General features: G+C 43.2%; 1 protein-coding gene across 2 annotated transcripts in view; it reads left to right on the top strand.

Annotated features, from left to right (window-relative positions):
- The window catches only part of syde2 (synapse defective 1, Rho GTPase, homolog 2 (C. elegans)), a 99,310-nt gene that overhangs the window by 57,012 nt on the left and 25,965 nt on the right, over positions 1 to 16,333 (top strand). For both annotated transcript variants that reach the window (XM_060066799.1, XM_060066798.1), the window contains one exon: positions 13,541 to 13,722. In XM_060066799.1, the coding sequence (XP_059922782.1) occupies positions 13,541 to 13,722 (182 nt within the window). The remainder of the gene's footprint in view (positions 1 to 13,540; positions 13,723 to 16,333) is intronic.

Raw genomic sequence — 16,333 nt, 5'->3', positions numbered from 1 at the left:
CCGTTTTAGATTAGGGTTCCCGGTTCTAAACAGAGAAGAGCCTGCCATTGCCGATGGGGCTTCCTTACAAAATTTACAGAACATTTTCATGTTCTCGGCATCATAAAGTAGCCAACCGAAATCCTTCAACCAGTCGGGGTTGAATTTGTAGACTTTATCGACTACAGTAACTTTCTCCACTCTAACCTTCTTCCTGGCGATTTCTTCATCTTCCTCTCTTCCTCTGTTTGTTTGTGTTTTCCCATCATTCTTTTTGAAAAACGCAGTTATGCTTTGCATATTTGTTTTAGCTTAGTAGTTAGCGGTGTTGAGATGTGCAATATCACATCCAGCGAGAGGCGCTCGAGAAGCAATATCACATACAGCGGGAGGCGCGCCGCGCTCGAGCTATCACATACAGCGAGAGGCGCTCGAGCAGCAATCTAAGCAAAAATAGATCTCCGCTGAGCGGACTGTTGCCAAGCAACATATAAACAAAAAACCATGCACGAAGAATGCAGAGTGAATTACAGTTTGGTGAAAAGTCAGAGTGACGTTGTACGCTCATATCAGCGCTCCTGCAGAGCACGAAATAAAAAAAATAAAAGTGCCGGAGAAGTCACTCGCACGCGTGCTCCTGTTTTGTTTTTCTCGTTCGCACGCTGAAATATTCACTCGCAAATGCGAGTGAAATTGGCGCACTGTAGAGCCCTGCTCTCACTTATTGCAATTTCCACAGGGTTATCATTAATATTGATGTGTAGGGGTTGATTATAACTCGTGAATAATGATTGGCTGCAGTGCGTGCATTAACTCCTGATATAGCCCTACAGACACCTGCTAAGTAGTTCCAGTCAGTGTTTAGATTCTCTGCCCGAGCCCGAGCCCGACGCGGGCCGGGTCGGGACGATATTTCCCACCACTATACTCGGGCCGGGCCTTTGATCGAGCGTTTTATTTGTATTTTACCATTAGTTTATTGGCCTAATCTGAGGAGAAATCTATGCCATAAACAGAAATATTATAGGCCTTTATTACACGGGTCTTCTCAATGCCGTGAAACGCTCCGTTCACTTGCATGGGTAGTAGTCCGGTGACTTGTCTACCCCAGCGTCTTCCGTTGCTAAGCGACGTCACCGTCTTAGCGGACAAATTATTTCTCTGCTGATCAACACTACGAATGGCCAAAAGACTTGTATCCCCCCCCCCCCCTTAAATAAATACTATGGCAGTATTATTATTGTTATTATTCTCATTCAACTTGAACATGTGTTTTTACAGTAGAGTGGTGGAGGGATGACGTATGTTGGCCAACCCGGAAGTGAGCGTCGCCCTGGATTCCCTCGACAAAAAGCCAACGGGTTTTGCCATTGGATTTTGGATTATTGCAGAAACATTTGCATCTTTGAAGCACCTCCTGAAAAACTGAAAATAAATAAATATATAAAAATAACCGTGCTCCAAAAAATAACCAATGCATTCTGAATGGGAGTGTTTCTCCGATTTTTCCATGCTACACAGAACGAAATGTAAACCCATGCAAATAAAGACTTCATGGTCATAATAATTTAAATATCATTAATATCCTGAGTGTGTAGGGTGGTATTCTATTTTTTTCAACGGGGCTGCATCCAGTCACTTGACCATTATGGTTGCTATGGTGGTTGCTATCGATCGCCCCCTCTAATCCTTACATGGCTCTAAAAACCACGCGGCAAAGGAGCTGCCGTCAATTGTGTTGTTTTTGTCGTAAACTAGGGTCCGATGGTCAGAAAATAGGCAGATATTCCAAGGTATCCTTAAAAGGCAGCTTGGATGTTTTTATTTTCTGCAGTTTAGACTTCTACTATAACCTATTTTGGAAAGCAAAACACCAAGCTCATTGATTTAACGAGGCAGGGTTATTTGAAACTAGGGCTGCAACAACGAATCGATAAAAATCGATTACTAAATGCGTTGGCAACGAATTTGGTCGTCGATTCGTTGCGTCGCGCGATTAATAAGTTACTCATAGGCGCAGCACTGTTTACAGCCAGCCGCCGACAGGTTGGTTCACGGTTCATGCACGCCCACAGCGAGCTTCAGTGTGAGCGACCACAGCTTGTATTTGTCATATCTTAAAACTGGACTGTAGGCCCACATAAAAGTGTTGTACCTTCACTGTCTTTGGGTTAAAAAAAACTCCTTCAATACAGTATCCGTCTAGTAGTCCAACCGAAAATTCTGTCAGCTGCTGCTGCTGCAGACGTTGTGCAGACGGGCTCGGAGTCGGCACCGCGTGCATCAACAGTCATTCAAAGCCGCGGTAGTAATCACACAACTGGACGGTGTAGAAAGTCCCGTCAGTTAAAAATAGTAATGCCGTTTTTAAATCCATGTTAAAATCGGCAGGATATAGAGATAGTTAGCTTAAAAAAAACAACTAACCAATGGTCACAAACAGTGTCAAATGTGATGTGTTCAGGTCGGCTCAGAAATACGATTGATGCGTTCAAATGCAGCAGTAAAAAAAAAAAAAAAAATTGAGATTTTGGTGAAGACTTTTTTTCCCAGTAATATAAAATAGATAGTAAAGATATAATTAATTATGACCTGTTTAATGTCCTATCTTGAACTATCATCATCTTATCAGCAATTAAAGCAATATTACAAGTTCTATTTCAAGGAGTCTCGAAAATGGTATCAATAGGTTTGACCGGTTAACCATGGACATCCCTTATATACATATAAAAGTATATCATACATTGTATGTTTCTTTTTTGTGTTATCCCAGTTATGTTTTTTTAATCTTTTTATTATTTAATATTACTTTTAATAGTTCCGGGACGTTGGAGCAATAACCTGGTGTTTTTACATTTCAGTCTGCACTGTGAATTTGAAGTAATGTTCAGTTTTTTAATAAAGATGCGGTAATTCCAATTATTATTTTTTTATCCGATTCATCGATTAATCGAAAAAATAATCGACAGATTAATCGATTATTAAAATAATCGTTAGTTGCAGCCCTATTTGAAACAATTTATCGAATAAATATTTGTGAGATGTCATTACTTCTCCTGAGTTTGCTTCCTATTTATATCGAGTATACACCCCTGCTGTCCACAAGCATCCCCCCCCCCCTCCCCATATGGATTTGGAGAATTGTTGCCACGTCCCAGTGGTGGAGGCATCATATATATGAAAGAGGGCATTCAATTATACTATAATGATCAATTAGGAGGCCGAAGCCCTAAAGGAAGTGATGCAATAGGTGACTGAGGGTCAACATTTGAGACCCCCTTTTATCAAAGGGGGTCTCAAAGGACGCATACGCTTCAACCTGTGGCTCCAGCCCTACAGGAAATGACTCAGCAAGTGCTCCATCTCGTTGCACCTGCACCCAGCGGCTCGCTGGGTGCAGTTCTTCCCAGACCTACACCCAAGCCATCCAACATGCATGTCTGAGAATCAGGCCTCTCTTTAATAATGACAAAAAGTTATGAGAGAAATACACATTAACTTTTGTTATCTCATAAGCGGCGTGGTGCCGGCTCCTTTTTACATTTTGACCCCAGACTTCTGGGGGAATAGCTGAATCAATTCATTAGTCAATCAGAAGTATGTAAATATCTTCCCGGCTTCCAGGCGATTGCAACGGTGCCACACATGAGCATATTCGAACATGTTTAATGGTAGTAATTAGCTGTCGAAATTGGAGGCCTTAATCAATAATGAGCAGCTATTGATTTGCTTAGAAATTTGAAATTTGTGACAAATGACATGTTATTTAGCATCTACACGTTGAGTTGAGTCCAATGACACCAAGCATGACACTCTAGCAAATGGTATCATGTATTTTACATGGTACACCTATGGTCTAGGACATGATCTCGGTGTAGCAAGAGGGCGAGCTTGATCTCATTGGACTCAGCTTAACGTGTAGATGCTAAATAACATGTAATTTGTCAGAAATCTCCATCGGGAAGCAAATCTATAGCTGGTCATTATTGAGTGTGGCACTGTTGCAATCGCCTCGAAATGTAGATGTCAAAGCACACCTTGTTTGCCCTGTTACGCCACCGGGAAGATATTTTCATACTTCTAATGGATTGATTCATATTTTAAGGTTCTCGGAGTCAGACTTTAAGCGGCTGCAGCAGAAGTGTTGAGACGAAAGATGATATCAAGACATTTATAGAATATTCCCATTCACATTATGATTCTTCGTCATAACATCCGACCAACCATCCTTCACATTCACCAAGCGAAGATTATGAAAGTCCAGGCCCCACCTTCCTGCACTCGGGGTCCGACTGGGCCAAGTTTCAGGCAGGAAGGGCCCCCCCTTCCTGCCCTCAGGGTCCGACCGGGCCAAGTTTCGGTGCGGGGGTCCCAGTTAGGCCCTAGAATAACGTATTCAAATTTCAGGGCGGTAGGACCTTCCTATCTCAAAAACTGTTTTTCCACCACATTCTGAACCTTTCGGTCTTGCAGCCAACACTTCTGAGGGGCTTTGTCCAAATGACAATCCATTTGGGAAAGCTTTTTTTCTCTAAGGGCTAGAACTCCAAATCTCGGATATGTCGTTCTCGGGGCCCCGGGAAATGTGTGTAAACATTTAAGTATCCCTGGCTATCTCGAAAAGGCCGGAAAAGGGGCGTGACCTCCAACAGTACAGTAAATGTAGATAAGACAGAGGTTAGTTTCTAGTCCCCATTTTTTGTGGGATGGAGGTGTACATTTGTGGCTTAAGGTGTGTAGACACAGCTGGCCTGTGGCCACGTTTTTGAAGTCTGGGGTCAAAAGGGCAAAAGGAGCCGGCACCACGCCGCTTATGAGATAACAAAAAGTTCATGTGTATTTCTCTCATAACTTTTTGTCATTATTAAAGAGAGGCCTGATTCTCAGATATGCATGTTGGATGGCTAGGGTGTAGGTCTGGAAAGAACTTCAGGCCAAAATCTTGCAAGCGAGCCGCTGGGTGCAGGTGCAACGAGATGGAGCACTTGCTGAGTCATTTCCTGTAGGGCTGGAGCCACAGGTTGAAGCGTATGCGTCCTTTGAGACCCCCTTTGATAAAAGGGGTTCTCAAATGTTGACCTTCAGTCACCTATTGCCTCACTTCCTTTGGGGCTTCGGCCTCCTAATTGATCATTATAGTATAATTGAATGCCCTCTTTCATATATATGATACCTCCACCACTGGGACGTGGCAACAATTCTCCAAATCCATATGGGGAGGGGGGGGGATGCTTGTGGACAGTAGGGGTGTATACTCGACAATAGGAAGCAAACTCAGGAGAAGTAATGACATCTCACAAATATTTATTGAATAAATTGTTTCAAATAACCCTGCCTCGTTAAATCAATGAGCTTGGTGTTTTGCTTTCCAAAATAGGTTATAGTAGATGTCTAAACTTCAGAAAATAAAAACATCCAAGCTGCCTTTTAAGGATACCTTGGAATATCTGCCTATTTTCTAACCATCGGACCCTAGTTTACGACAAAAACAACACAATTGACGGCAGCTCCTTCGCCGGGTGGTTTTTAGAGCCATGTAAGGATTAGAGGGGGCAGTCGATAGCAACCACCATAGCAACCATAACGGTCAAGTGACTGGATGCAGCCCCGTTGAAAAAAATAGAATACCACCCTACACACTCAGGATATTAATGATATTTAAATTATTATGACCATGAAGTCTTTATTTGCATGGGTTTACATTTCGTTCTGTGTAGCATGGAAAAATCGGGGAAACACTCCCATTCAGAATGCATTGGTTTACATTTCGTTCTTTGGAGCACGTTTATTTTGATATATTTATTTATTTTCAGTTTTTGAGGAGGTGCTTCAAAGATGCAAATGTTTCTGCAATAATCCAAAATCCAATGGCAAAACCCGTTGGCTTTTTGTCGAGGGAATCCAGGGCGACGCTCACTTCCGGGTTGGCCAACATACGTCATCCCTCCACCACTCTACTGTAAAAACACATGTTCAAGTTGAATGAGAATAATAATAATAATAATTCTGCCATAGTATTTATTTAAGGGGGGGGGGATACAAGTCTTTTGGCCATTCGTAGTGTTGATCAGCAGAGAAATAATTTGTCCGCAATGACGGTGACGTCGCTTAGCAACGGAAGACGCTGGGGTAGACAAGTCACCGGACTACAACCCATGCAAGTGAACGGAGCGTTCCACGGCATTGAGAAGACCCGTGTAATAAAGGCCTATAATATTTCTGTTGATGGCATAGATTTCTCCTCAGATTAGGCCAATAAACGAATGGTAAAATAAAAATATAAACGCTCGATCAAAGGCCCGGCCCCGAGTATAGTGGTGGGAAATATCGGCCCGGCCCGCGTCGGGCTCGGGCTTGGGCAGAGAATCTAAACACTGACTGGAACTACTTAGCAGGTGTCTGTAGGGCTATATCAGGAGTTAATGCACGCACTGCAGCCAATCAGAATACGAGTATTCCCCCAGACCGTGGTCTAAACAATACTATTCACGAGTTATAATCAACCCCTACACATCAATATTAATGATAACCCTGTGGAAATTGCAATAAGTGAGAGATACAATTTCGCACGTTGAGCACACAGTTGTGTGACTCGTTTATTTAGTAAGAGAGAAACAGGAAATCAAAACGTGCTGAGAGTAAACAAATCCCGCATGTGCTCAGACGTCATGCGACGCTCGTAATCCTTAAAGGGACAGCGATCCCTGAACCACCAAGACAGTAAACGACATGCCTGACACAATTGAAAGAACAACACGTAACAAAATACTGTAGGTGAATTATGTTACACTCACTACAACCCATTTAATACGGTATGATTTCTAGATGTCATGGCAACGTCCGCTCGCGACACTGGACTTGCGATCGAGGCATCGACGCGGACGTTCATTCACATAGCCAAAAACAAGAGAATAGATGGCTAGATAAAATAAACATCAAGACATACAATTCTAAAAAGAATAGCTGAAGCAGCTACCCTTTTTTCCTTCGCGGTTTGCCTACAGAGCAGCGCACCTGCATTTAATATATCCGTGCATTGTCACAATTTCTCAGTATCAAAGGTGAAAGTAGAAACGGGTGTCCAAAAGCTGTCATATTGTTAGTTATCACAGACAATTTTAAGTAGAAACGGGTGGCCAAAAGCTGTCATTTGTTAGTTATCACAGACAATTTTCAACAATGAATGATCTGTACGGAGCTCCATAAGATAGATAGATCCTTTAATAATCCTTTACAGGAAATTACAGTGTCACAACAGCGTGGACAGACATAACAAACACACATTCCCTCATATGCTAAAATACTTAAATACTACAATAAATACAATAATAAATACTAAATACTATAAGGTGCAAAGTTAATTTTGTGCATTGTAAAACCGTATGGCAGCTGGTATACAGGACTTCCTGTACCGCTCCGTTTTGCATATTGGTGCAATTAGTCTCTGACTGAAGGTGCTGTTCTTGATCACCTTCAGGGCGTGGAGTGGGTGAGTGGGGTTAGACATTGTTGAGGCCAGTTTGTTGAGGATTCTGGCCACTGCCACCTGCTGGACCTTTAGCTGCTCAGCCCCGACCACTGAGCTGGCCTTCCTGATCAGGTTGTCCAGTCTCTTTTTGTCCGCTGTGCAGGCGCCTTCTCCCCAACATGCCACAGCGAAAAACAGAGCACTGGCCACCACTGAGTGGTAGACAGTGCACAGTAGGGGTTGGCAGATGTTAAATGACCTTAGTCTCCTCAAGAAAAAGAGTTGACTTTGTCCCTTCTTGTACACCGCTTCCATATGACTTTTCCAGTCCAGCTCACTGTCGAGCTGCACACCAAGGTACCTGTGGTTGGCGACCATTGTGGGGAAAAACGGTCTGTCTAGCTACTGGACCAGATAAAATGAGACGGAGAGGTAATAAAGTCTATCGGCACGAGGACCTTGGATTTATTAAGTAAAGTGGCAACGGTTATACAGAGTCATAAAGCGTGAGAAATCGAATATGTCTAAGTCCCTAATCAGCGCTGATGGTTCGTCCGGAGCTTCGCCTCCGTGGAAGGTCTGCTTCAGAAGAAGGTGAAGAGTCCCTGTGTGATGCAGTCTTATGCTGTATCCTCCTCTCGATGAGGTGTGTGCGTTTGAGATGTGTGCGGTTCTGTGTGTTTTGGCTCCCAGGCCCTGAGAGAGCTTCGTAACGGGGAGAGTTCCTCGTGTCTCTGGTGTGATAAATTAAAACGGGGGAGTGCCCCCCCGAAGTGTCTCGTGTGTGATAATTTAATGTGGCTCTCAGGCCCCTAGTATGGGCAGAGGTATCTCTTGGTTCCTCCTAACGGGGAAGAGCTCTCAAAATGTCTCCTGTGTGATAAATTAATGTGGCTCTCCCGTTCTGGAGATGATACTGGTGCATTGTCTGAGTGTCCACCATCTGCCTGGCTGGGAGATGGGGCCTTCAGCTCCGGCCTTGACCTGACTATATATCATCATGTTTGTGTTATGTGTTCGTTGGGTTTAGAGCAAGAGTCGACTATATATTAATGTGCCTGCCATGTGATGTGCTCATCAGGTTATTTTTCCCAACACCATCTCCACCATAGTGCCCCCGATGCTGATTGGTGTTGGTTGAGTCCTCCTCCTTCCCCTCCTGAAATCCACAACTATCTCCTTTGTCTTTGTGGTGTTGAGATGGAGATTATTGTGTGTACTCCACTCCACAAAGTTGTCTATGGTGTCTCTGTACTCCTCCTCATTTCCCCCTTTAATGAGGCCAACAACAGCTGTGTCGTCTGAATATTTTTGCAAGAAGCAGCTTTTAGTGTTGTATTTGTAATCCGCTGTGTAGATGGTGAACAGGAATGGAGCCAGCACAGTTCCTTGTGGAGCCCCTGTGCTGCTGAGGATGGTGCATGAAATATTGTTCTGTAGGCGCACATACTGTGGTCTGAGATAAAGGTCTGATAAGGGACATTAGGGAGAACGCTCCCGGACAGAACCTTAGTTTGGAAGTCGTGCTGACACGACAAATAGCCTACTTCCAATTGAAATACAAAATTTAGAAAATAGGCATACATGTCCCTGATCACGTTTCAATAGATTAAATAACGTGACAGTGTCACGTATTTTCATGAGACCAGGTTCGAGCGTGTGCATGGGTTGAATTGCGTGTGTCTCACGCCGAATGCATGAGACATGAGAGCCCTGTACTTACGTGACACAAACCAGCACCGCAAACGTTCTCTCCCGCTTGAGATGACGTCTTTCTTTATAGGTTCATGGGTCTGATGCGCCGATTTCCCATGCTGATATCCCCGGAGATTCTCGGGCATCTTCGACAATTTGGCTATAGATTGTCTCATTACACGCTAAATAATATAATTATAGCCTATATATATATATATAGGCAATATATATAATTAGGCAATATATATATATATATATACATAGCATTTGTGGTTTTGGCATAAACATAACTAGGGTGCACTGTACTATCTGCGCATACCCTTTCTGAAGCCTCTCTCTCGCTCTCTCTCTCTCTGTCCCTCCCTCTCTCTCTTTCTCTCTCTCTCGTACCGTTTTGTGGAGCACGTTAATTGTCTGAGAACACAGAATGCATTGGTTTACATTTCGTTCTGTGTAGCACGCAAAAAGTCGGACTATCGTGCTCTGCAACACGCTTCAATAGATTAACGTTTGTGCGCATGAGCACGAAATCGCGTATTACCGGGTTGAAAAATCCATACAGTGGCCGCAGCGTTATATAAGCCGCAGAATCGAAAAAAGGCGCGGCTTATAGTCCGAAAATGACGGTACTTAAAGACTTGAAATAGTCATAATAGTAATAAGTGGCACATACTGCCGCAGAATTTGTATAACGCACATCTCCATGCTTAACCATCACACTGAAATGTGCAGCAGCATTTCCATGTACTCGGTCCCCTGGAAATCACAAAAGTCTGGAGAAAAAATCAATAAATAATATATATATCACCAATAGCAAACAAATTAAAAATGTCTGCATTTTGTTGTCCAACAGTGGAGCTGGTTGAATCATAAACCTGCCAGGGAACCTTTACGGTTCGTGCTTAAATCAATTCCCGACATCCACAGTCAGATCCTCTTGATCAAATCCAGATATCTGCAATGCATGAATTCAAAGATGTATTGCAACACTATACAGCAAACTGTTTTACTTGGCATTAGGCTTGACAGATCGGTAATTTAAAATGCACATGTTTGAACCTACTTCCAAAAAATTCTTCCCTGCATGTTTGGCAGTATTGTGGATAATATGACAGAGGCGTCCATTTATGTAAATGCAGCCATTTTCTTGCTGCAATTGAAATGTTGGCACCTGTATTCTCAGGAGCGTTATCAATTGAGAGACCAACCCAATTTCTCCAAGGGCGACCTAGGCAAGGTGTCATTGATTTTTTTTTTTATAAATCACCTCAGCAGTGCCACAGCTCCGTCCAATGGTGGTGCACATATCAAGGAATCTGTGCACAACTTTGTTGGCGTCAAATATTCTCACTGTGAGGGGATTCATCTATCTTTTTACAGGTCTATCCTTTAGACCTGTAAACAAATTACAAAAACATACATACAAACATTTAAATCACTCATATCAGTATAATTTGAGCCATCTTTGACAAGTGTGAAGGGATTCTCTCTCATCTTCCACACCAGTTCCTTCTTGAAATGTGGTGCCACTGCGTCATTTATGATGCACGTTGTTTAGGTGCTTGCCTTTTTAACTTTCCTTTTATTTTCTATTTTTACCAGAAAGATACATGATCTGATACCAGAGAGATAGGATAAGGGTTTGAGACACAATTTCTGTCTGGGTTAGAGTCCTAGAATCTGGGTTGGAGTCCCAGAGAAAGGACCATGTTCCTTAGGTCGGGTTGGAGTCCAAGAGAAAGACCTGAGTTCTGTCTGGGTTAGAGTCCCGACGTCTGTCTGGGTTGGAGTCCCAGAATAAGGCCTTTGGTTCGTGGTTAGAGTTACTAGAATCCGGGTTGGAGTCCCAGAGAAAGTACCAAGTTCCTGTAGGTCGGGTTGGAGTCCTAACGTGTGTACCAAATTCCTTTAGGTCGGGTTGAAGTCCCGACACAGGTACCAGAGAGACTGTTGATCTGATCTTAAATACATTGCACTTTCTATTTCACTCATTTCTTTGCATATGTTTTCTTTTACTTATCTATTATTTTATTTTATTGTATGACAATGTTTATATGTGAAGCACTTTGAGTCTGCCTTGTGTATGAAAAGTGCTAAATAAATAAAGTTGCCTTGCCTTGCCTTAAAGATCTGAGCCTTGGGGAAGTCTCTTCAACATTTTTTGTACAAGGGGCTCAAAGGTCCCATGACATGAAAATCTCAATTTATGAGGTTTTCTAACATAAATATGAGTTCCCCAAGCCTGCCTATAATAATAATAATAATAATAATAATAATACATTTAATTTAGAGGCGCCTTTCAAGACACCCAAGGTCACCTTACAGAGCATATAGTCATCATTCAAAACTATGTAAAACAGACTAGGAATAAAAGGAAAACAGAGGTTAAACATTAAGAATAATAATAATTAATAACACTCAAAGACGCCTAAAGTGAAGGGGGGACCTCACTAACCACCTATGGTCCCCCAGTGGCTAAAACTTGCGTTTGGTGTATTCTGTTGTGTATTCTGCTGTTCTGCTCGCCTTTGAAAAAACGGAGGCTCAAGCGCGCTGATTTGGAATGTCTGTATTCATGACGTCACCAAGAATCTCAGCTCCTCCCCTTACTCTGCCTGGCCCGCCCAGAGACGTTGGCCCGCCAATGAGACTCGACCGTGCGAGCGCCACGTGTGTGTGTGTGTGTGTGTGTGTGTGTGTGTGTGTGTGTGTGTGTGTGTGTGTGTGTGTGTGTGTGTGTGTGTGTGTGTGTGTGTGTGTGTGTGTGTGTGTGTGTGTGTGAATACACACACTGTAACGCAAGTGTTTCTTGCCGGTTCTTTGACTTGTCTTGTATTTCCACAACGAGACTGTGGTGGGGGTTATCTGAGTCATGGTTGAGAAGGAATTGGGGGAAAGGAACTTTGGCTTTGACTCGCTGAAGTACATGAACTGCGACATGCCGCCGGTTGCCGCGAGGCACCATCGCCCTGCAGCGGGCAGCCGGCAGCAGGCAGCACGCGGTTCAGTCGACTTCAGGTTGATGTGAAAGTGGAAGAACCAGAGACGTCGCAAAACCCGACAAAGTCTTTTGTGATTCATAATATCGTCTGGAGGCGCACACAGCTTTTGGCCGTGATAATAACGGCTAAAGGCTGTGTGCGCCTCGCCATTGCGATACATCCACTGTAAAGAGAGCGCATGGTACCGTGGCTGCAAGCTGCTCAGGGCCACACCCCCACCCTCCTCCTTGACCCGACTCGCTCCTCCTCATTTGCATTATAGCTACAGACACCAAAACAGTGCATTTGGGGGAAGCTCAATGTGCGACTGGCTCGGAGTGGCTGTAGCTCTGCACCACGGCTGAATTTCGGGAACGTCTTTGAATACTGTGTTAGTTGCCCACTAATACCTATATTAAAGAATACATAAAATAGCATGTCATGGGACCTTTAAATGGTCAGCAACGGCAAATAGAACATTGTGCAGCACCATTGCAACTGCAACCCTCACCTCAGCTCTCCTGGTCTGCAATAGAAACAATTGATAAATTACTCATATACATTGGATACGTTTTCATGGTAATATAACCAATATTTGAAAGACAATGCAATTCATCAAACGCTGCCACCAGCCTTTTCGTTTTCCTGTGCTATGTACCTTGGCCTCTTGTACACTCATGCCTCCAACAGAAGCAGCAGTAAATAACCTACTAGGTGCGCTCATGATGGACTTTTACAAAATAAAAGCAAGTGAGCAACAGACTTTTACAAGAAGAAAATAAATCATAAAACTGCGTTAATGCGAGATAATTGTCGACGATGATTTATTAATTAGTTAACGCGATAATGAGTGTTTATAAATATATATATATTAGTTCTGGGCAAGTTAACTATTATCGCCTTAACTAATTAATTAATTATCGACGACAATCATTTTTTTATATATATAATTGGAATCTGAATGCAACGTTTTTTAGCCCGAATATCTCAATCTTACCCGGACACAACAACACTATTTTTTGATTGGCTGTTCAGTAGCTTTATTATTTATTTGTATGTAATTACAGACACACAAATTGAATTACACTTCAGACTCCTGTTCTAGCCATCTTGACTTAGGTATTATATCATTGCCTAAATACACATGCATATATTTATGTAAAAGGAGACGATAGTGCCCTGGGTAAGCATCTGACCGAATTAGGAGTATCAAAACGTTGAAATATGAAAAAGGTTCAATATTTTCAGTCTTGGTATTTGCCAAAGGTCAGGGTAAAATTTTGAAAAAGTAGGAGGGAGTTTATTATCAAAGGTTCCATGTAAAACCAGAGAGATCCCTTTCAACAGGTTCATGAAGCTATCGGTATGTCAGGGCTCATTCATACAGCAGCTTTTCTCAACCATTCTGCGTGTCTAGGGGTGCTGAAGGACTACCTGCGGGAGCTGCCCTACCCTCTAATCACCAAGCAACTGTACGAGGCCGTGCTGGAGACCATGGTACAGAGGCCGCTGCGCATCGGAGCCTCAGGCTGTGAGAACGACGCCGCTGACACCCAACATACAGTCAGCCTGCTGGAGAAGCTGCCGGAGGTGGAAAGGGTGAGTGAAGAGAAAACATAGTATAGTGTGTGCTTTCGGGTTCCGATATAAATGCTGTGACAAGGTATAATGAGAGCCTATCAAATTGGCTTGCTAGGTCTGCCATGTAGCTGCTAGTAGTGATGGGTCGTTCGCGAACGAGTCGGCTCAAAGAGCTTCTTTTTTTTTCTCCCGCACTACAAGGGTATGAAGGTATTATTGTAGCAAAAGTCTTTAGCACCTGAAACTGCAGAATTTGAATGCGTACAATAAAGTCACAGTAAATTTGAAGTCGTATATATTTATTTTGCATGCGTACTCTAAAGTCACAAATGTGTAACAGTACATTTGTAGTCGTAAATATTTTTTATACCATTCTAAACACAAAATAGTGTCTACGAGTACGCAAATCTGTGTTACAGGTTCACAAATCCTTTTGCTACAATTATTGCAGCGCAGTTGGTGCAAAACACATTCGCACACCCGTGTTTCATAATCTGAGAACATGCCCAAAAGATGTGCATTCGTAAACCCAAATTTGGGAGTAGACGAATTGCCCAGGGGTAGAAGGTATTCCTCAGCCTGTTTGTCCGGCTCCCAAGGGACCTGTATCTCCAACCCGAAGGGAGGAGTTGGAAGAAGCCATGGCCAGGGTGTGATGGGTCACTCATAATTATTTTTGCCCTATTCAGCCCCCGCGAGGTGGCAATGTTCTCCAGGGAGGGCAGGGGGCAGCAGATGATTTTTCCTGCCGTCTTAATAACCCCCTGCAGGGTTTTTTCTGTCTTTGGCTGTGCAGTTCGTGTACCACACCGTAATGCCTTACACCAGTACACTTTCAACAGCAGAGTGGTAAAAGGTCTGCAGCAGCTTTGTGCCCACCTGGCATTTCCTCAGCAGTCTTAGAAAAAATAGCCTCTGCTGAGCTTTTCCGACCACCGCAGCCGTGTTGGTGTGCCAGGTTAGGTCCTTACTCTACCTGCATCCCCAGAAACTTGAAGGAGACCCTCTCTACGCAGACCTGCGTGGAGAGGGTTCCTATTATTAGCGTGCACAAAATAACCTATTATTAGGTTATTAGCGTTCCTAACTTTGTAAATTTGTATTGTATTGCATTGTATTTATCTATTTCACTACACAGTAATAGTTAAATGTTATGGGGATAACGTGAATAATAATAATAAAAAATATTTACCATTTAGTAAATGCCTGCTCACCTATCTATCTATCTATCTATCTATCTATCTATCTATCTATCTATCTATCTATCTATCTATCTATCTATCTATCTATCTATCTATCTATCTATCTATCTATCTATCTATCTATCTATCTATAATCTATTCTCTAAATTAAATTAAGGAAATTAAATTAACACAAGCTAGCTAGACTATGATACACATGAAACACTCAGTTTACTAGCTAAATTCGATTAAATAATTAAATGCAATACAAATATAAAGTAAAAACAAGTGTTATCTAGCGATCCGTTATCTGTATTATATTATTTCGTCTTCGGCAACATTTTGAAACCGCGATTGAAACCTGCCTGGCAACGGACAACCCCTTTACGTAATCAGTTGTCCGTTGCCTTGCAACGGACAACCCCTTACGCCTCATGCCCACTGCACCGTCAGACAAAGGACGTGGGAAGGCGTGGCTGACGGACGGGGGAGTAGTCTTTGCAGAGGAATCCGTCAGCCAATCAAATCGCTTCCCGCTAACAACAACAAAGCCGGGATCTTCCCGCTTCTTCCTGCTTGTTGCGTTGTCATTGCAAGATGACCCGCTTTACCGCTTTCCAGTATCGTCAGAGCCCGAGTCGCGTCACAGTGCTTAAATTTGCATACGCGATCGGATTGGATGACGGATCCGTCGCTGCCGAAAAAGTTGAACATTTTTCAACTTTTTGACGGAGCCGAAGGCTCCAACGGAACGAACGGATCCACAATGCATTGCGCGTCCGTCCCCATTCAAATTCAATGGGGATCAGTCAACGGACGGAGGTAGTGGGCACGAGGCGTTACGTAATCAGTTGTCCGTTGCCTTGCAACGGACAACTGATTACGTACCCGGTACAATTTTCGCCCCGGTACAATTTTAACGTGACAGCGCCCTTAATTAGGCTGAATCCGAATACTTAGTACATACAATTTCTGTTCAGTGTCTACTACTTGACCGTACCACACTTGACTGTGTAGTACGGTCTACAGCTATGCGTAGAACGCCTCCGAACGCTTCCGAACACCGCCGAAACTCCACCGGATGTTTGGAGATGACGTATCTCCCCTCAGATGCCGGCAAAATTACCTTGATAAATTGCCTGTTTTCCGTCTTGTCACTTAGGTTGAATCCCATTACTTGGCTCGCTTCAAAATCTCAGCCCTAACCATGGGTGGATTACTGCACGGGCACACCGGGCACATGCCCAGGGGCCCCCCTGAGCCCTGAGCCTGAGCCTGAGTTACTAACAGTGGGGCCCAGGGCCCCACAAGTTACTAACAGTGGGGACCTGGGCCCCACTGTTAGTAACTTTTAATGTTGCATTGTCGAAGCAATCAGTAGAGAAATACAAAAATTCAAGCGAAAACAGCAATAGTAGGCCTATTACTACTGAGTAAATAAATTAATT

The sequence above is a fragment of the Gadus macrocephalus genome, chromosome 12, assembly GCF_031168955.1.
Source record: "Gadus macrocephalus chromosome 12, ASM3116895v1".
NCBI classification, from domain to species: Eukaryota; Metazoa; Chordata; class Actinopteri; order Gadiformes; family Gadidae; genus Gadus; species Gadus macrocephalus.
This window is presented reverse-complemented; position numbering and strand designations above follow the sequence as displayed.